Consider the following 22670-nt stretch of genomic DNA (forward strand, 5'->3'; position numbering starts at 1 on the left):
GATGGTACATGTGTATGTCATCTTTATGCCCTACGATGAGTGCTGGAGCATACATGTGACCTACACTGTCCCTATTACAACCTAAGGTTTTGGTATACTTGGCTGTATGTTGGGCTACCCTTGACAAGGGGATTCCTACTGTGAAGAATACTGTGAACAGTGAAGAGAAGGACATCTACTGTTATGGTAAGATTTTACAGAACTGTCCTTTTTGGGAGTATATTGAATTGGCAGTCTTCAAAAACATTGGATAAGCAAATGAGTGTAACTGAGGAGAATACAAGAGCTAGAATACAATATCTGAATTGCCGAGACATAGTAAGGCCTTGCTTAGTTTAATTCTGGTGGCTGCCAAAAAAGCAGTTACTCGAAAATAGAAATGAAACCCTTAACCAACTGTATTTGAAGTATTGTATATTGCAACAAATATAAAATAACTGGAAGTGAGATCTTTAGAATAGGGTAGGAGAAAATTCCATGGAAAAAAATAGAAATTGTGGGAACACTACACAGAATAATGTTGAATAGTGTTTTGAAGAAGGGGTGAGATTTAAGGGAAGGCAGGAATGTTGGATTGATAGTTGCACAAAAAAATGTGATGTATAATGTTTGTAAATAGGGACATGTTAATAAGGATGTCCTTCTATTCCAATGTTTTAGTATTCTACTTGTGGGTTTATCCTTCTTCCTCTTCAATTTGTCCGGCCAAGTTTCCAAAGATTTTTCAGTCCCTCTTGGTGCGTCAGACATCTGACGTGGCTGCAGGAATGTGGGCCATAAAAGTGACGTCTGCATGCACCAGCCGTCAGAACTTTTCAGCTGCCAGTCGTACACCAGGTGCGCCTGCTTCTCGCGGACGTTTGATCAAAAAAGATTGAGTTAAGTAACCCGTTGAGGATTCTTTCAGTCCTGCTACTACAGGGCACCAAAGAACCAGTGCCTGCACAAGTAAAAAGAAAAGGATTCTACTCCAGAATCTTTTTGCTACCCAGAAAAGAAGGGCCATGAAGGGCGATTCTAGACCTCTCACGCCTCAACCCCTTCCTAAAAGTTCCAGCTTTCAGAATGCTCACCGTGCCTACTCTCTTTCCACTCATCCTTCCACAGGGTTTCATGGCAACTCTGGACATAAAGGATGCTTACCTTCACATACCTATGAAGCCCACCTTCAGGAAGTACCTAAGATTGCTGGCAGGCTCATCTCACTTTCAGTTCTGTGCCTTGTCCTTTTGCTTTCTACTGCCCAGAAGATATTTACAAAATGCCTGGCTCCAGTCATCGCGTACTGCAGGGAAAAGGGAATTCACTTATTCTCTTACCTAGATGACCTCCTGATCCAGGCAGAAGACAAGGAAACTCTTCTCCTCCACTCCTGGAACCTTCTGATAATCCTATAGTCTCCAGGGTTCATGATCAGCTTCCCAAAATCCCACCTCAACTCCTCGCAGGATATTGTCTTCCTGGGTTGCAGGGTCAGGACAGACCTCATGTAGGCCTTTCTTCCACCAGAAAAGGTGATATCCCTCCAAAACCACCTTCTTACTGCTCTAAAATCAACAGAACTGACTGCAAGACAATTTCTGAGGATTCTAGGTTACATGGCAGCCACCACTCCCATGTTGCCCCTAGCAAGGATGCACATGAGGAAACTTCATTGGTAACTCCCGTCGGTGTGAACCCAACACTCCCACCCGCTAGAGTTCAGGATCCCACTGCTCCCTTGCTTGCATCAGGAACTAAGATGGTGGGTGGCTCAGGTAGCCCAAAACCTAAGACTGCCTCTGCAAACATCCTCCCCCTCCCAGACCATGTACACAGATGCCTCAGTCCTGGGCTGGGGAGCAACTCTGGAGAAAAAGGAAAGTGCAAGATTTGTGGACAGACAGACACAAACAAGATCACATAAACTTGAAAGAAATGAGAGCCATCTGCCTTGCTCTACAGGCCGTCCAGCCTTACCTAGAGCGGGGCCCTCTAAAGATATTCACGGACAACACCACAGTCCTGTGGTATCTCAACAAGCAAGGAGGGACTAAATCCTCCCTACTATGCAGACTAGCTCTGCTGGTGTGGGAACTGGCCAACTCCCAGGGGATCACCCTTCAGGCAGCCTGTATCCCATCCCTGCACAATTCCCAGGCAGATTACCTAAGCAGAACCATTTCAAACAACCATGAATGGATGCTGCAAAGAGATGTTTTCCTGACTATGACAGGTTAGGAGTGTGGCCTAATGGTTAAGGTGTTTGCCTTACAAGCACAAGGTGCAGGGTTTGAGTCTCACAAGGGATAATTGGCTAGGCTTAAAATGGCTCGCAAGGGCAGTTAGCTTAGTACTAATCTTTGAACCTATGATCCACAGGTGGGGTATTCCACAAATAGACCTGTTCGCCTCCTCTCTAAACAGGCAACTTCCTGGCTATTGCACCAGGACACCAGACCCCAAGGCATTAGCAACAGATGCCTTCTTGATAACCTGGAAGGGGAAATTCCTGTATACATTCCTCCCCTTCCCATTGATACAAAGGGTCCTACTGAAAATTCAACAGGACTCTCCTAAAATCTTGCTGGTGACTCCCTACTGGCCATGACAGTACTGTTTCCCACTTCTTCACCTGTACAAGGACAATCACCACAATTTACCCTCTTCAGTGGACCTGCTCACACAGAACAAGGGGACTCGGATACAGCCACAGTGGCAGTCCATACACCTCACCCTGTGGCTGTTAGGATTCTGATCCCCTTCAGACACCTATATAACAAGGATGTGCTCACTGTCCTGCAGGAGGCCAGGAAACCCAACACAAGGAAATCGTCTCTTTCCAAATGGAAAAGGTTTTCTATTTGGTGTTACAAAAGACAGTTGGCCACGCTGGAAAGCGATATGCCGCTCATCTTGTCCTACCTGTGTGAACCATGCAAACAGGGTTGTCTTACTCATCTCTGAAGGCACACCTGTCTGCTTTTTCTGCCTGGATCCACCCTTTGCATCCAGACTCCCTTCCAAACTTTTCCTCAAAGGTGTATTACACCTAAAACCTCCCAGGAAACTGTCTCCCCCTCCCTTGGACCTAAACTATGTTCTAGAAAAACTCACTCTAGCCCCTTTTGAGCCAGCAGACAAGGCCACCTTAAAAAATTGCACATGGAAAACTGTTTTGCTGGTAGCTCTGACTTCCGCCAGAAGGGTTTCAGAATTGCAAGCTCTTATGGCTACACCACCTTTTCTAATCTTCCAGATGGACAGGGTGACCCTCAGGACTAACCCGTCATTCATCCCCAAAGTAGTGAATGACCTATCCTTGAAACCAACCCATCCACCTCCCCACCTTCTTCCCTAACGCACAGGGGGATAGTGAGAGAGTGCTACATTCCCTAGACGTTGCCAGACAACTTAAGTTTCATCTTCATAAAACCAAACCCTTTAGGAAATCAGACCAGCTGTTTGTCTCCTTCCACCCCAGGTCCTTAGGGAAAGCTGTGAGCAAACAGACCATTTCAGCCTGGATCTCCTGGGCCATTTCCTTCTGTTACCTACACCATGGTAAGACCTTGCAGGGTAATGTCATGGCCCACTTCACCAGAGCAGTGGCCTCTTCTGGAGCCATCTTTAAAGGGTTAGACACCGACTCCATATTTGAGGCAGTCACTTGGTCCTGAGTTCACACCTTCACCAAACACTACAAATTGGACCATATCTCCAGAGCCAGGGTGGGGTCTGCCAGGGATATCCTACACGGATTCCTGGAGACTTCATTTAGGCCACCTCCCAATTCTAAGTGAGTTTTTTCATTCACCCACAAGTTTAATACTGCAACATTGAAATAGAACGACAAAGGAAAGTTGTGTAAAATCTTACCATAACCATAGATGTCCTTCTCTTCCATGTTTCAGTATTCCTTCCCACCCACCTTCCCCACTTGTATGACTGCACTTGCTCTCCCAGGTGATATTGGACAGCCTATGCCCTTACAGGACTGGTTCCAACTGGGGCTTTTACTATGTTCTGAGGGCTGGTGCTTGCAGACATCACTTTTATGGCCCACGTTTCTGCAGCCACATCAGATGTCCGACGCACCAAGAGGGACTGAAAAATCTTTGGATACCTGGCCCGACAAACTGTTGAGAAAGAAAGGTAAACCCACAAGTAGAATACTGCAAAATGGAAGAGAGGGACATCTATGGTTATGGTAAAATTTTACACAACTTTCCTTTTTCTTTTATATAAATGTATGTTTGCCTATGGCTAAAGTGATAATTCAATAAAGGTGTTAAACTGTACAGATGGGTAACAATGCTATCAGTAAGAAGTATTCTTTTACAGTGATAGGACATTCATAGTGTTTCCATAAATATCGTAATATATTATAATACACACAAACACAGGATAATATTTTTTGCTAAACTTTAACAAATAAATTGCCAGTAGCTTGGAAATTGTGCAACCTAGACACTTGTTAACCAGACATAAGTTTTCACATGACAGCAGGACATTCCCATCTGAGTGCATGTTTATTGTAATATTTACAGAAGTATGAAAATAAATGCTTAATTGTACAATTAACAATGTAAATAATGAGTATCTCTAAGATGTGCATCTTACAGTGCAAATATTGATGAGTTTTCTTCAACATTATCTAAGGTTTCATCTGATGCCGTGCTATAGTTTGTAAGTGACTTGTTTCTGAAGTGTTAAATACATTTGGAAATATTGCTTATTTTCATAGTTACTAACAAACTATTAGCAGTATCTCCAGTATAGTGTGATATGTAAATGGACATTGGCAATGAATGTTCCTGCCTCCCATCATGGCATTCCACACCATACCCATCAATAGCATGTAGAATAACCCCTCTGTTATAAAAATGTAAACATAAATATAAAAAAAATTGGATAGGTGGTAAACACTGATTAAGTTTTCTACTGAAGGGCATCACAGATTCATGGTCGTAATGTTATTTTGTTAATTATGACTGGCCCTTTTCTATTACTATATATTATTAGCTGGTGAGTCAATTAGTTAAAGAAGCTGGACCAAAAAAAGATCTGGACATAATAAGGCATTATGGATGTTTACTGCAAGTACAGAAAAAGGTGTTATAGACTTCACTGAGTTAATTAAGTTTCTAACAAAAGTGTACTGTACGCTTTCTATGAAATATGAAAGTTGCACCCAAAAGCACCTAATCAACACATCAGCCTACGTTAGATTTTGCATTCCTTAAGTGTTCATTCTTGAGGGGGGAACTGTACATTTTATATCAGGAATAACAGCTTAATTGTACATTCTTGGTTTCAGCACCAGTGTTTGTTTGGGACAATTATGCACGGGATAAATCCAGACAATCTTCCAGTGCCACCGTTGATGAGGCTTCAGAGCAGGAACCCAACAGAAAATGGAACAAGTGTAACTGGGATGGCAGGAAGGAGTCAAAGGTGGTACAAGAACTGCTTAAATATTCCTCAGACAAGGCGTATGGAACTGAAGGTAAGGTAAATTCCATAAAAGTAGGGTGAATGCTGTTGTAGAATAGAGGGTGATTTAAACTTTGTGAATGAGGCTTTAGTTTGTACCTTCCTCCTTGATCACAAGACTCAGGTTCAGGATGCTTTCTAGAATGTCAACAAGTGACCACTCTGTTATACTAGGTGATCTTAGGATTTTAACTTTTGTTAAGAGTGTTTCTTCAGATCTTTCTATGACTTGCTACTTTTGATACATTGACAGCGATTGCAGAAGTTGATTATTCCTGTGTATTTGTATGTCCTCAAAGGTACTTGTAGTTTCCATTTTAATGTTTTATGTGTGGAGGAACAAATTCTGTAGCTAAAGTGGAGATTATTGCTAGCCCTCATCCACTGCCACCATTCCTCATTTTTGGGGGCCTTTTTGTGGGAGAGAGAATCTTTATCAGCATTCTTATATGCACTTCAAAAGTGCTACTTCCAGAATTGTATATTGAGCCAGTTTCATAGACTGTGTTTGAGGGCTTCTCTCATGGCTCTGCAATCCATTAGGAGGGTTGCCCTTTGTGTCATGTGGTTTCATATCCTGTTGTGAAGGCTGCAGTTTGAGGGCTTTTCCTGTAGCTCCTTATTCCATTGGTGAAGCTGCCATTTTAGTGCTCTTCCATGGTTGCATGTTCTATTGAGAAGGCTGCCCTTTAAGAACTATCATATGGCATTATATTCCATTGGTAAGGCTTCCCTTTAAGAGCTGTCCTGTGGCTCTGCATTCTACTGGAAGGTTCCCTTTATTTAATTTCTCCACATGTTTAGGTTTTTAATATGGTGACAGGAATGGACCCCATTCTTAATTAAGGGCATAATTAAAGAGGTCCTTCTATTCAATGTTGCAGTATCCTGTACATATGGGTTGTATTCCACTCAGATAACCTGACATACGGCCTGTATACAAAAGCTTAGAGTAACTCTCTGTATGTGGGATGTCGTACATAGGCATAGACAACATCAACCATAAAAGGGATGCCCGTACGTACCATCTTTAGAACTTTTTCACCGCCATTCGGAAAGGTTGACTCATACGTTCGGTCTGCTGTTGGACCCCATTAGCTCCTCTTACAGCTTCAGATAAGTGCCCCATGACCGATTTAATATATTCCTACTGCCTTTTGTTTTATTAATTTCATCCAGGAAGGGCAAGTATAGGTATGGAAGGCAAATTCCACATAAAGACAGTCATAAGCTGTGCTTATTTTGCTTAGTGCCTACTCACGACCACCGGTCTTGCTCTGTTTGTCAGGCCTTCATTCCCAAAACATTGCACAGTTGTCTTGTCGGCTTTGAATTTATACTTTGAAAACCAAAGACTTAAAAGTCTGGCTAGGGACGCTATGGAGGGTACCACTAGTACTTCTGAGCCATCTGTAAAGAGGAAGATCAGCAAGGCTAGGCCGGAATCCTCTTTAGCTGTGCCTGCCTCCTCCAAAGTACCCTTTGAGGTTGATGAAAACCCGGTGGTACAGTTAGAGGTAGGGTTCAGTCCTGCTTGGTACCAGGATGGAAGCCATCAGGAGTTCGGATCCTAGCACATCTGAGGCTATGCAGATGTCCAGTTCGGACAACCTTTGGGAACCACAGCTAATGATTGCATAAGACTCAGGAACTGCTCCAGCTTCCTTGTCCAAATAATTACCAGGGGTTAGACCTACATCTGCTTTCTCTCCTCAACAGGAGAAGCCTGTGAAAAAGAAGCAAAAGACTAGGCATGTTCCCGCTCCTTCCACTCCATCAGATTGGAGTCTAATTGGGGGGGGGGTTCTCTCATGGAAGAGCTTTCCTTTGGGGAAACTATTAATAAAATGAGAGAGTTTAAGTGGAATTCAGCTCAAATCTCAGAAGAACAGAAAAGATGATATGAGCTTCTACATGTAGATCCCCTTGCACCTTCAGCAGTCCCTCCAGTACTGCCATCCTTTTTATATGTTTTCAAGGCTGCATCTAAGACCCCTGACTCCCAAGCCCTGCCCCAAAGAGACCTGACTGTTTCTATGAGGTCTCTGAGGATTGCAAATTTATTTTTAAATGCCACTCAGCTGATCCTGCTGTGGTTTCCATTACATCAGATAAGTCCTCATGCTTATCTTTCTACCAAGTTACTCCCTTCTGCTAAGGAAAGTAAAATTTTGGAAAGGTTGGGCAAGAAGGTATGTACCTCTTCCACCGTGGCTATCCGGGCAATTAATTATCAGACACACATGTCTAGGCTTGCTCTGTCCTTGCTTAGTCAGGCCACCCAGGCTCTTTCCTTATTACCAGATTCAGAGGCTAAATATCAGGCCTTTTCTCTCCTATCCTCCTCTTTTCAGGTAGCTAGACACACTGTCAAGTGTAGTTATGATGCAGTGGAGGCCTCTGCCAGAGCAGCAGCTTCTGCTTCTGTTCTAAGAAGACATCCGTAGCTTTGTCTCCAGGCACTTCCTGATGACATCAAGGCGAAATTGCGTGATGCTCCTCTGGACAATTCCTCATTGTTTGGAGAAAGCAGCTGCAGAGTTATTTATAGCACTGCAGGAAAAGGTAAGGAACTCCAGGATTTGAAACACCTACTGATTTCACCAGTTCCAAAGTTTTATAGAAATTTCCTTGCCAAGACTTCCTTTGTTAGGAAACCTGCTCATTCCTCCACTTCTGTTCCTTTTGGAACTAGACTCTGCAAGCCTTCCTGGAGGCACCAGCAAGCCAAGACTGTTTGTCATACAACTGCTGTTGTGACCCCTCCTCAGCAGCCCTTTCAGCCCAGACAAAGTCCTCTGTGATGCCTTGCACCCTATTCCAAGTCATAACCCCCCTCTCCCTTTCCCTTCCAGCTTGGAATGGAGACCACGCAGGACTCCTGAGTGAGTTCACTCATCCAAAACGGATACTTTTACGTGGAAGACCCTCCCTCCCTCCCTTCCAGGGAATACATCAACCTCCCTCCGTCAACTGCATCTTTTTCCCTTGACTCTGGATCAGTTTTGCAAACAAGGCACCATTCAGTCTGTCCCTCAAAACCAGCAGGGAAGGGGTTTTTATTCCAGGATGTTTCTAGTTCCAAGGAAAGATAGTATTTGGAGTCCAAACTTAGATCTGTCCCTATTAAACACCTTCCTGATGGTGCATTCCTTCAGAATGTTATCCCTACCTACTCTTCTGCCTCTGCCCCCCATCTTTCTTATCTTCTCTGGACCTCAAGGATGCATACCTGCATATCCCAGTATGACCCCTCTTCAGAAGATTTTTCTGCTTCTTTGTGGGTTTTTTGCACTGTCAATTGACTGCTTTGCCCTTTGGTCTTTCTACTGCTCCAAGGATATTCACAAAGTGCCTAGCCCCAGCCTTTGGAACAAACTACTTATCTATATCAAACAAAGCTCCTCATTAGCACTCTTCAAGAAAGATCTTGATGATTGGATGGGAGATGGGAAATTCACCCCGGGGATCACTTCTGTGGCTCTGCTCGACAGTGAAACAGGAAAATAATTTTCTTGGGTGGCGAAAGCCCAGGGTACCTTTTGGCTAGGCTTATATAGGCCCTAGGGCCAATAGCCTAATACTTACCTATGAACCTATAAGGCTGAAAGTAATTCAGGTTTACCCATATTAGACGATCTGCTGTTTCTGGCCAGCAGCCCAGACACCTTAAATCAACATTTGAACTTAGCCATCCCCTTTCTACAGGCACTGGGTTTCGGAATAAATCACAAAAAATGTCTCACACCAAGTCAGGATCTTATATTTCTGGGGTACAGGCTTCACACAGATTTGATGATGGCTTTTCTCCCTGTGGCGAAAGCAACCCATCTCAGGGCATTCATGGAGGTTCTTCTACCTCTTCCTTCCATCACAGCCAGGGAGTTTGAGACTGCTGCGGTTTATGGCCTCCACTATTCCTATGCTGCTGTTTGCAAAAGTACACACAAAAAAGTTCCAGTGGTTTCTCAAGACAATTTGGTCCCAGCATGCTCATCCCTTAGATGTCATGATTCCCTTCCTTCCCTGCTTGAAAGCAGAGTTAGGTTGGTGGATGCAACAACTCCATCAGAACCCTGGCTTACCTCTTCAGGTTCCTCAACCAGCTCAGCAACTCTTCACAGATGCCTCAGACTTGAGGTGGGGAGCAACCTTTACTTCCAGTAAAGTTCAGGGTCTTTGGTCCACATCTCAAAGGAAGGAACATATCAGCATCAGGGAAATAAGGGCTTTGGTTTTAGCCTTACAGACCTTTCAGCCTCTTTTCCTGCCAGGACCCCTGCAGATCCTCACAGACAATACTACAGTCCTTTGGCACATAAACAAGTGGGGGGGGGGCAACAAAATCTTATCTCCTCTACCGCTTGGCCATCAAGGCTTGGGAATTGGCTGCCTAATGCAAGGTAACTCTGCATGCTGTGTACCTTCCTTCAGCCCAGAACTCCATGGCAGACACATTAAGCTGGTCCATGACACAATCTCACAAGAGGATGCTCCACAGGGATGTGTTCCTGTACCTAGTTAACGGTGAGGTACTCCAGAACTGGACCTGTTTGCCTCCCTGTTATCAGACAACTTCCTTGCTTCTGTGCCAGGGTCCCTCATCCTCAAGTGTGGAAGGTGGAGGTCCTCTCATTCTCATGGAAAGGGAGGTTTATCTATGCATTCTCTCAATTCCCTTTAATTCAGAATGTCCTGTTAGTGACACCCTTTTGGCCAAGATAACACTGGTTCCCTCTTCTTCTGCAGTTAGCCAAGGGTCATCACTGCAAGTTACTTCACCAGCTGGACCTGCTCACTCAGGTCAAGGGATCATTGATCCACCCACACTTACTAACTCTACAGCTGATCCTGTGGGTGATCAACTTTTGATCCCTTTCAGGCACCTTTTCTCTAAGGACGTGCTAAAGATTTTGCAGGAGAGCAGGAAACCCATTACTAGAAAATCTTATTTCCAGGTGGAGAAGATTTTCCATTTGGTGCTAAAAAAGGAAAGTGGATCTCTTTGGTGTGGACATTCCCCTAGTACTTTCCTGCCTGTGTGAGTTGCTCTATTTTGTATACTGTGATTTGTTTTCTTTACACTGTGTTTTTCTTGTATTTTGCTTTTAATTCCATATTATAACTTGAAAAGAGACCATAGCTGTGTCTCTCGTGATTCGGGCAGAATTTTTTCCCACCCTGTTACTGTTGTGTTTTTAAACACCACTGTCTTACTAGTTGCCTGCCCGTATGTTAATTTGACCATATAACTCCTTCCCTCTCTCCTTTACTGGCTGGTATGAGTAAGCACAAAAGTATCATAGGTTCATAGGTTCATAGGTTCATACTAGGCTATCTGCCCGAGGGCATTTATAAGCCTAGCCCATCGTTTTGTGGCTTACGCCACCCCTTTAGTATGGGGAACTATACCCATTATTTTGCTGTGCCTCTGTCGAGCAGTGACACTGAGGTAATTCCTGGGGTATATCTGCAATCTCCCATCCATTGGTCAAGATTTCTCTTGAACAAGGCCAGCGAGGTGCTCTGCCTCACATGTACCGGGATTTTGTTCCACAGCATAGGGAGTCTTTGGGTGATGAATCGATCCCTCCAGCACGTCCTATTAATAGCCGTGTCGAGGTTTAAGTCTCCCGCCCTTGTGGCTCTGATGGATCTAGATTTTTTGAGGTGAAGCATATTCATCAAATCTGGGTTTGACATGGCCTTGTATGTTAGGCAAAGGTCACCTCTGAGCAAGCGGTGGCGACTGAATAGAGCTGGAGTTCTTTCAGTCGGGCAGCATAGGACAGATTTTGAGACCCTTTATCCTTTTGGTGAGGAACTTTTGTGTCCTCTCCAGCTGCTGCAAGTGTCTGGTCAGATACATTCCGAATGGGGCATTGTACTCCATCATTGGTCTGATGAGTGATGAGTAAAGGGAGACTATGACCTCCCTTGATCTAGATGAGAATCCCTTCATGATAAGGTGGGCAATGTAGAAGGACTTCCTAACTACTTTAGCTACATGGGTGTCGAATGACAGACTACTATCAACCTGGGTCCCCAGGTCCCTGATAACTTCTTCTGTGCTCAGTGGATTGCCACCTATTTGGTAGCTAGGGGTAACCTTGTTTTTCCCGAAGGGTATGACTATGCATTTTTGGCATTTAACTTTAGGCGTGGCTCTGGCACCAGTTATCCGTTTCTGTGAGACCCTTCTGAAGGATATCTGTGTCAGATGTGTTTTCTACTATGGCGCCCAGTTTGCAGTCATCTGCAAACTTTGTCAGCCATAACCCTCCTGTGTTTGCTTGTACTTCGGAAAAGTAGATGCCAAACAAGAGTGAGCCCAGCACTGAGCCCTGTGGGACACCACTTGTGACAGGCTTTGAGTCTGACATGGCGCCAGCAACTCTGACCCTGTGGGTTCTGTCACTCAGCCAGTTTGCAACCCATCTTGTGATGTATGGGTTAACATTTAAGCTGATGAGTTTTTCAATGATACCCGAGTGGGGTATTGTATCGAAGGCCTTAGCCAGATCGAGGTAGGCTGTATGGACTGCCTTTCCCTCATCAATGGCTTTGGTGACTGTTTCGAAAAAGTCAACCAAGTTTAAAAGGCATGATCTGCCTTTGACAAAGCCAAACTGGGTTGGATCCAAAGTCTGCAAATTCCCTATGTCTTTATTTATGAGGTCCATTATGATCCTCTCCATGGCTTTGCAGATAAGGCTCGTCAGGCTAATGGGCCGGTAATTTCCAGGGTCTGTGGAGGCACCGCCTTTGTGAAGTGGGACCACAGTTGCAGTGCGCCACTCCTGGAGTGTATCCAGAGGTAAGACTTTGATTAAACAGCTGTCGTAGCTGTGGGTATAATTCCTCATTGAGTTCGTGGAGCACACAGCCGGGGACACCATCAGGTCCCATGGATGCTGTGTTTTTTGTTTTGGAGTGAGCTGTTCTCACTTGGGCGTTGGAGATGTTTGGGGTGTTGCACCCATCTGGTATACAGATCTCTCCTTTTGGGGGAGGGAGAAGTTTGTACTGAACCTGTCAGCCAGTATGTTGGCAATGTCTGTAGGATCAGTAATCTTCACATCATTTTGAACTAGTTCTGAGCATATCTGGGAGTTTCCTCCTAGGTTTCTAACATAGCTAAAGAAGGCCTTATGATTGTCTTTTGAGTCTTTAGCTATTTTTCTCTCGAAATTTGCTTTGGATGATTTTATGAGAGCTCTTAGTTTTTTACTTATAGTGATCAAGGGTGTCTTACCTTTTAAGGATTTTGCTCTATCTTGTAGTAGCTTCCTCCTTTTGTTGTAGAGTTTGTTTATGGCTGGGGTCCACCAGACTGGGCGCTTGCCTTTGGTACAAAGAGTCTTTGTTTTGCTTGGGATTGCCTTATCCATGCAGTCCTGCAGGTGCTGGTAGAAGGCGTTTGTAAGTGATTCAGCGGCTTGAGTATTGTTTTCCGCCGGCTCGGGGGCCTGAAAGGAGACCACACTAGTCTTTAGAAGTGTGAAGTCGGCTTTTGAGAAGTTCTTTACTGTGGTCTTTTTCATTTCAGGTGGGGGTGGGATGAGGACCTCCAGCGAGATTAGTTTGTGATCTGATCTCACCAGTGAGGGCTATACTTCGGTGTTGAACATTGTGCTCCCATGTTCGTGATGATGAGATCAAGTATGTTATCTCCTCTTGTGGGGATGGTGACTAGTTGTTCCATGGCATTTGAGTTTATGAATTCCAGGAACTTTTGGGCTAGGGTGTTTGGGCTTGAGTAGTGTTCCCAGTCTATATTAGGGTAATTGAAGTCACCTAGTATGATGGTGTTTGGTGATACATTTATCCCCTCTAGTGTTTTCAGGAAGGCCATGTGAGTTTCCTGAGTTTGTGAGGGTGGCCTGTAACATGCTACAATTTGCAGAGCAGTCTTGCCTATGGTTAATTGCACCTGGATGGTCTCCGATGCATCGTGCGTTGCCACCAGTCTTGAGGTGTGGGTGTCCTTGATGAATATGGATACCCCTCCTTTCTTGGTATTGTCCGGATTTTGGGGCGGAGCATGATATGAGGTAAAACCTGATAGCGCTGGGGTGCTCTCAGGAGCCTTGAACCAGGTTTCTGTCACAGCACAGACATCGATGTTCTCCATACTGAGAAGGGCCTCGAGTGCGTGCATTTTGAGATTTAGACTTCTGGCATTGAGCAGCATTACCCTTAGTTTTTTCCTTTTTGTGTTCTAGGGTGGTAGGTTTAGAATTTGAGCCTTGCCTAAAAAGGCACTATGGGGTGGCAAGAGCCTTTGCCAATATCCTGAATCCCAGGGGTGACAGGTGCAAGCCGTCCCTTATGGCAGCGTGGCTTGTCCAGCATGTCATCCCAGGCAGACAGATACTGGATCCCCTTTGAATGACACCAGTGTTTAAGCCAATTGTTAAAGCTGATCATCTTATCTCTGTATTGTGGCATCATTCTTGGTGAAGGTAGGATACTGCTCAAGGTCAGGGTCATACCTGCCTGGGCTACATAATCAGAGAGCTCCTCAATGTCTCTTTTCATGTAGTCCAAGGAGGTGCGTCTCAGGTCGTTTACACCAGCGTGGACAATGACTGAGTCATATTTGTACCTGCTGTTGAGAGACCTGAGTGCTTGCGTTATGTGGCGGATTCTAGCGCCCGACAGGCAGCTTACTGTGACCTTCTCCTTACTCAGTCTGGTGGCGGGACATCAGTGTGTCTGACTATGGAGTCACCAATGACTAGTGTGTCTGGCATTGTGTTTGGCCTTAAGGGCTGTGACTGTTTGACACTCTGACTGTGAGGTCTATGTGTTGCGGGTGTTGTGTTCTGAGGTGGTGGTTGTTTGGGTGTCTGCTTTGGTGGCCTCTGCTGTTTTGGTACATATTTGATCAGAGCCTCCGAGTATGTCTTTGTGTGTTTGTGTGTATGATTTGAGGTTGTAATGGTACTATGTGAGACTGGGTCTATAGTGTGTGTGGTAACCTTCTCCTCCTGACTGGTCTTGCCAGTCCTATGTTGAGAGAGCTCAGCCTCCAGTTTGGCCGTATAGTTGCATCTCGCATGTATTTGTGTTTTGTGGGAGGAGGAGAGGGTTGTCTGTGTACATGAGGCAATTGAAACATTGCCTCAATATTCCCAGGTTCACCAGCTGAGCAGGAGAGGACACTAGCAACTGATCCCTCGACATGCTAGAAGGGTAGACGAAAAACTTTAAAAAAAGATTCCGGGGGACGTGGGTGACCGAGAAATGGGGGGTTGCCTTTTTGGGGTGCTATCTATGACAAGAGTGCCGTATCAAGGTAATAAGTACTGTAGGAGCAAGTGCTAGGTTTAATAGATAGAGAATAGTCTACTTGGAGTCAAGTAGAGATGATCTTTTTAGTTATAGGATATGCTATATCATTTTGTGAAATCACTCCCCTTCAACTGTTTAAATCTATTGGCCATCCCACTGTGTTCCATAGTACCAGAATGCAAAAATGCCCACCCCTTTCAGTCTATCTTGCTGTTTTAAAAATAGTGGCTCTCCACTTACACAGCTAAAATGTAAGTTACCCACTTTCATATCTGACTGCTTAGTGTACACTGCAGTGTTTAGAATAAACCATTTTTTTCATCGTACCTTGAAACTTCTATTGCAAGACCACCAATTATTGGAGACCCCACATTCTACCTCTCAGTAGTCATCTTGGAATTAGTGCTTTTGTTTTCTCCTGGTGATAGGAGGAGTACAGGGACATTATTTCCTAGAGACTGCTAAAACCAGAAAACCTAATCACGGCTTTATAGGTGACAGCTTGGAATCTGTGCTTATATTCTGGTCCTGGTAATAGAAGGAGCAGAGTACATTGATTCCTGACTGTTTCTGGTTGGAGAGTGAGCGTCTATGCTTAACGTTCCTGATTGGTCTGGTTGCTATTCAAAGCATCTAGCAGGAAAAGGCTACAAGCCTACAGACCCTTGCATCATCTGGGACAAGACTGTGGATTACTAAACAGGCTGTGGCCTGCTTCTCATCTTTGGACTGGTGCTAACATTTTGCTTCTGGTGAGAGAAGAAGTAAAGGAGCCTTGTATCCCAACAGAGTGAAGCTGTGGTGAGACCAACATTAGTAGTAACCAGGCAGTAGCCATTCATGCAACTACCCTCTTTTCATCATTCTTGACAAGCTAATTCTTTGTTTTCAGTAAGTACTGCTTGATTTGTTTCTAACTTCAGAATATCCACCTAAATACTTCATCGTTAAATTTTCAAGGTCTATGTATTAGTTTCCCTTCAAGTGTTTGGCAGTGCTCTGTATAGACTCAGACACCATGAGTGACATTTTTCCTATAAAAGCACAATTGAAATGTCTCCAATGCCTAGTTGCACACAGGACAACTAGTTTGCAGTGACAAGCACTGTCCCCATAGTTGCAAATTGGATACTCCTGACAGTGATTGATATTCTCACTCCAACTGTCTAATCAATAAAAAAGGGTCTGTTGCCATGGATATGAACTTTTCTACTTTCTCTGTTACCGGCTTGGTGAATATGGGCATACTGAGGTAATGCTGAAATTGCCTCATGTTTACTGACAACCAATTAATTCTCAAACAAACTGAAATGGTATGTGATAGATGTATTTACACAATGTCACTGGAGGCAAAGTTCTCACATAAAAGTACTCCTAATGTCAATAAGGTTGTCAGCAGTACAAACGCTGCACCTATCACGCACAATTCAAAGCAGACATATCGATTCATATATGCTGAGGCATTTAACTGTAACCTTCCTAAACCAGATACCCCCTAGACGAAGTACACATAACAAATACCCTCAGCAGCCCCAAATGCACTCTTTCAATATAACACCCACATCAGCACACAGAGCTACATCTCATGGTGCTTCTATCTCTAATCCCATAAGACAAGTCACCACACAATCCAACATTCTAGTCATTGCAGACTCCATCGTGAGAGGGACTTCACCATGCTAAGGAGAAAGTCACAGTCAGTTGCTTATCAGGGGCTAGGATCTGCCACATTATGCAGGCACTCAGTTTATTGGACCACTATGACTCAGTCCATGTGTGAGTAAGTGACCTGAGACATACCTCCCTAGACTATATGAAGAGTGACATCATGGAGCTCTTGGAATATGTGTCTCAGGCGGGTATGAGCCTAGCATTGAGCAGCATTCTACCTTCTCCAATGATGATGCCACAATATGAACAGAAGATGATTGACTTTAATAATTGACTTAGTTTCTGGTGTCATTCTACGGGGGTGCAGTATTTGTCAGCATGGAAGGTAATGGTCAACAGACCTTGCTGCTTTTCCAGGGATGGTCTGCACCTCTCCCCTCTAGGCTTTTGAATATTGGCTAAAACATTGTCTTCCCCCATAGTGCCTTTTTAGGCAATGCCAAACTGAAAGTACTTCTGACATAGCAAATCAAAACTAAGAAAATTTAAAGGTATTACTGCTCAATGCTAGGAGTCTAAACAAAAAACTCCACTCCCTAGACGCTGTCTTTACCCTAGAGAATGCTGACATCTGTGCTATCACTGAGACGTGGTTTAAAGCCGTGGAGAGCACAACAACAGTGCTAGGTTGTAATGCCTACCACACTTTTAAGCCAGCTATTTCACAGGCAGGAACTAAAAGGTGGAGGAGTCTCTATTTACATCAAAGATAATTATACTTCAAGGCTGGTCAAACAAGGCAATGCACTTTGAGGTTCTCTGTGTCCCAATCACCATAGGCAAAATCCAGTAACACTTCCTTGCAAGCTTTAGGTCCCCCTCTATGACCCAGGAAACCCATACAATGTATTTAAACGTATTAGAAACACAAACCATCCAACCCAATACTATATTCATTGGTGACTTTAATTACCCCACTATTAACTGTGAATCCTATACGACACCAAACGTACGTGCACAGAGATTCCTGGATTTTGTAAACACAACCTCCTTGAACCAGATAGTCAATACACCAACCACGGGTGCAACTATAATGGATCTGGTCCTCACTAATATGGGGGAGTGCACACATCCCCTGCTCTAATGTTTTCCCTGGTAAAATCAGACCACAAAATGGACTCTCTTTGAAGTAAAAATAAAACCTGGACTCAGGACTATTTAGGAACAATTCTAAGGCTAACCTCTTGCTATTAAGTGAGAACCTGGAAAAATTTCAAGCCCCCATAAGCCCTGCGAACACTGCTGCCTATGCAGAACTGTTCACAGAAGCCCTGTACAAGCATGTTAATAGCTGCATAGAGGTAGCTGTACCCACCAGAAAGAAGTACAGAACTAACCCAAAAAACAAGCCACCCTGGTGGAATCACAAAATCAGTAGACTGTATAACAGGAGGAAGAAAATCATGGCAACAATTAGGAGGTGCAGCACCCAGCAGGATAAAAGCACTCTCATAAATCTAAACAAACAACTCAGAGGACAAAGTCTACCAAAGCCAAATTTGAGGTAAGTTTGGCCTCCCAGGCCAAGGACAACCACAAGGCATTCTTTAGCGATGTCCCCAACCTCAAAGGCAATACACAATTATGTCTAGAGCCCATTGTAAATGGATCCATCTATACTGAGCCAGAAGACATAGCAAACCTCCTGGCTGATAAATTCAACTCCAGCTTTACCCCCTCAACCTTCCATCAGGAAATATTAAATATAACTCCCCCTACTATCACTAGGAAACAGGTCCTTAATGCTCTCTCTGAGACCAAGAACAAGGCATCAGTGGGGCCAGACAATATCCCAGGTTGCTTTCTAAATAGCATGAAACATGACCTATCAGGGCCTCTGGAATTAATATGTAACTAGTCTCCAAACAGGTTTCATGCCTCATGAATGGAGAAAGGCAACAGTCATCCCTCTGCACAAGGAGTGGGCCATCTGCAGACCCTAAGTCTCACTAGTCTTTTATGTAAAGCCATGGAAATAATTATCATGGAGATGATCAACAGATATATAGTAAACCTCCAGACACTGGACCCAACCCAGTTTGGTTTTGTCAGGGGTAGAATATGCCTTTTCAACCTGGTGGACTTCTTTGAGAAGGTCACCAAAGCAATGGATGAGGGCAAAATCGGTCATGCTGTCTACCTTGACCTGGCCACACTTCTGAGCAAAAATCCTAAACGTTCTAGCTCTCATAAATTATTGAGGTGCCTTACAAATCTCAGTTTGTTGCTGTTCAATAATTATTTGCTGCAGTACTTTTTACCACTCTGTCAAATGATTATCAAGCACCCTTTTGCTTTCTCCTATTATAGCTCTTTCTATATATATATCCTACTAACACACTGTTGCCTGCTCCTCCTTTTCTTTTTAATTGATATCTTTATCAATTCATATTTCTGTATTTCCCTTTAATTTAAATTATTTTGATATTGCACTAGTATCCTGCAACACCCTTTATCTTAGCATCTTTCTTGGCCCTGCTTCACTTCCTCAACTTACTTCTATTGCATCATCTCCCCTTTTTTTCACTTCTGAAAAAAACCCTGCCTTCTCCAAGATGCTAATCTGCCCACATAGAAATATCTATGTACATTTTTAGTTTCTCTAGCCCAACTGGCCACATTTTGAATTTTCATGAGGCATAGTCTCACTTTATTCATTAATCCTTGACGTTTCCTAAATATCTTGTTTAAATAACTATCTTGTTTATCCTTTATTGATACCTGTGGCCATATGTGTTTTGTTCTTCCTTTGCAGACATCAGCACTTTCCATCTTTGTATATATATATATATATATATATATATATATATATATATATATATATATATATATATATATATATATATATATATATGCTGTTATATAGGCAATATGCCAGGCTTAATTGCGTGACTACATGATAATCTTATAGGTGAGGTACTGCTACTTCTCCCCTTTCTGTCGGAAGAATCAGTGTCCCAGGTCAACCCAGCTCCCCCAACATACCATATGAATTAATGAATTGCCTTCAGAATTACTTTCCCAAAGTTACTGTCCAAATCAAAAATAAAATCCAAAGTATTTTATCAGAGGAACAATGAACATCTTAATTTCCAGTACTTTTTGGTCCAAGTCCAGTATCATTGTGCTTCACTTTTTTATATACACTAATACTCATAATTTATCCCTAAGTTTCTTTATGGAAGTCTCTGGCTGTTTTTGCTATCAATATCCTTAAGTACCTACAGTGGTAATGTTCCCAATGATAAGGATAGAGTTGAACTAAGCCCTGCATCAAGAGCATAATTTACTGAAATATTTTTGTTTTACTTTTATTTATTTTTTAACCTGAGATAACCACAGATAATCTTAACTCAAAGTCAATATCTTGACCGGGTTGGTCGAATAAATAGTCATCCGCAAACATTGCTGATTTTTGCTTTGTACCGTACCATTTAAATCTGCAATTTTTTTGTCTTATTCTTTGCACAAAAGACTCCAGGTAAAGGGCAAAGAGAAGTGACTATATAGGACACCTTTGTCTTGTTCCTTGCTCTCTTAAATTCCAGTGATAACCTTCCCCTCACTTAACCACTGCAGCATAATCTGTATAGATTTCATTTTCCAAATTTATGAAACAGCTCAGAAACCCTATTCCGTTAATTACTACCCAAAAATAATCCCAATGAAGGGGTTTAAAGCTTTATTTGCTGCTAAGCTCACTAGTAATCGGGGATGGTTTCTGCCTTTGCCTTGTGATGTATCAAGTTAGTCTGTACAACATTATTAGAATTTTCTATACCCCTTATAAACTTGCATTCATCTAGATTAATGATCAAACACACATATCTAGGTATTCCTTGGCTCTTTTTTTCTCGGACCTCTCAAGCTCTTTCAGAGCCTCCAGATTCTGACATTAAAAGTCAGCTTATGTCCCTTTTAGGAACTTCATCACAAGTGGCTAGACACTTAGTCAAATGCAGTTATGATGCAGCAGAAGCATCATCTAGAGAGCAGCTGCTTCTGGTTCAGTCCTTAGAAGGTATTTTTAGTTGAGGCTACAACAGCTGCCGGATAACATCTGTTGTCATCATCTTCCTATTCTTCCAGAACTAAGAAAACTATTAGAAGACCTACTCAGCTTAAGACTATTCATTCAGGTCCCACTTCTCAAAAGTCTTTTTCAGATAGGTCAGGTAGTCTGTGATTACCAACCACTGCCAAATGTTACTCTTCTTTCTGTTCATGTGTCACTCTCTCTTCCAGCTTAGGCAAGTATAACTCAGGATTCATGGGTTCTCTCTGTTATCCAACATGGATATGTCATGACTTGGAAAAACCTTCCTTCGTTCAGGGGCATTCCTAAGCCTCCTCCAAATCAGTTGGATTTGTTTCCACAAATTCTTAAAGAATTATTTGCTCAGGGTACAATTCAACCTGTTCCTCTAGACCAAAGGGGAAGTGGGTTTTACTTAAGAATGTTTCTTGTGCCCAGAAGGGATGGTCCTTTCAGGGCCATTCTGGACCTTTCCCATTTAAGCACTTTTCTAAAAGTTCCAACTTTTCGCATGTGGTCGTTACAGACTTTGTTTCCTTTAATTCCTCCTCAGGTCTATATGGCCTCTCTGGACAGCAAGGATGCCTGTCTTCACATTCCTATCCATTCTCTTTACAGGAAAGTTTTATGTTTCTCTGCAGCTTCCTTGCATTTTCAGTTCTCTGCCTTACCCTTTGGTCTGTCTACTGCCCCAAGGGTATTCACAAAATGTTTGGTGCCTGTGAATGCTTACTGCAGGGTCAGAGGTATTCAGGTATATCCAACCTGGGCAATCTCCTTTTTCCGGCTCCTCTTCCAGAATGGTTAGTTTAAAATCGGTGCTTTGCCATTTCTCAGCTGCTAAGGTTGGGATTCACAATAAGTTTCAAAAAGTCATTTCTTTTTCCTTCTCATGATCACATTTTCCTAGGGTGCAGGCTAAGAACAGATCTCATGATGGATTTCCTTCCACCAGAAAAGATTCTGTCTCACTTTCACATACTGCTGTGTCTTCCATCAATAACTGCCAGGGAGTTTCTAAGACTATTGGGGTTTGACATCCACAATTCCTATGGTGCCATTGGCAAAACTTCATTGTTTTGATGCAGCCTGCCCATCCTCTGGAGTTTGCACTTCCTCTTTTTCCATGCCTGAAATCAGAGCTTGTTTAGTGGAATTATCAAATTTCTCTGAATCCAGTCCTTCCTCTTCATCAGGTTCAACCAATTCAAGAGTTGTTCACAGATGCCTCAGACCCAGGTTGGGGGCAACTTTTCCATCAAGTCTGTGTAGAGTCTTAGGCAGGGTTGTCTGCTTTCCCCCTTGTTGTTTGCATTATGTTCAGAACCATTGGTAAAGAAAATAAGGGACTCAGAAATTCAAGGATATAATTGGTATGGTAGTCAGGAAAAGCTGGCTCTATTTGCAGATGATTTTATTTTACACATGACAAAACCAGAAAGGGACATTACAGTGTTGTGGAACATTTTAAGACGGTGTCAAGTCTTCTCTGGATACAAAATTAATGAAGCTAAAACAAAGGCAATAGCGGTAAATTATGTACCCAAACACAAATTGGCCCAGCAATATCCATTTTTATGGGGACATGATAAAATGAAGTATTTAGGAGTATGGATTAGAAATGACTCTGTTATGGCAGCTTAAGGAAATGTGGGAAGAGACTAAACAGAAGATAATACAAAAATAGAGAAACCAGAAACTTTGTTATATGGATATGGATACTAAAATAAAGCCATTAAATGTTTTTAGTCCCTTTAGTCTTATACACAGGTCAGGCATATTTTTATCAACCAGAGGAGAAGCTGTGGATGGCAATTAAAAACAGTTGAAGGATTTTATCTGGGTAGGGAAGACAGCAAGGGGCAAGTGGGATAAGCTGATACTTACAACAGAACAAAGCAGGCTAGGATTTTCAGGGGGTATTTTAGAGCAACACTGTTAAGGCTCATACTTAGCAGAAGCAGAAAACTGTAATTCAAAGTGGAAAGGAATGATGATGATACAGGGAGGATGGTCAAGAAATAAGGAGAGATTGGGATTTTGGATGCAGATTTTTAAGGAGAACAAAAAAAAATCATGCAGAGTTTTATATTCATAAAATGGCAGGGTGTATTCTATGAGCTAATCCAGCACGAGAATGGAGAAAAGAGAGTTTGCCAATAGGGTTGAATACAGAAAATAGGAAAAAACT

At 43.0% G+C, this 22670-nt stretch overlaps 1 protein-coding gene across 1 annotated transcript in view; it reads left to right on the forward strand.

Annotated features, from left to right (window-relative positions):
• Positions 1-22670, forward strand: part of LOC122800225 (ubiquitin carboxyl-terminal hydrolase 36-like) — a 1786736-nt gene that overhangs the window by 1701122 nt on the left and 62944 nt on the right. The window contains exon 17 of the mRNA XM_044069718.1: positions 5300-5488. Within this exon, the coding sequence (XP_043925653.1) occupies positions 5300-5488 (189 nt within the window). The remainder of the gene's footprint in view (positions 1-5299; positions 5489-22670) is intronic.

The sequence above is a fragment of the Protopterus annectens genome, chromosome 4.part0 (genome assembly GCF_019279795.1).
Source record: "Protopterus annectens isolate FY-2018-M chromosome 4.part0, PAN1.0, whole genome shotgun sequence".
NCBI lineage: Eukaryota > Metazoa > Chordata > Ceratodontiformes > Protopteridae > Protopterus > Protopterus annectens.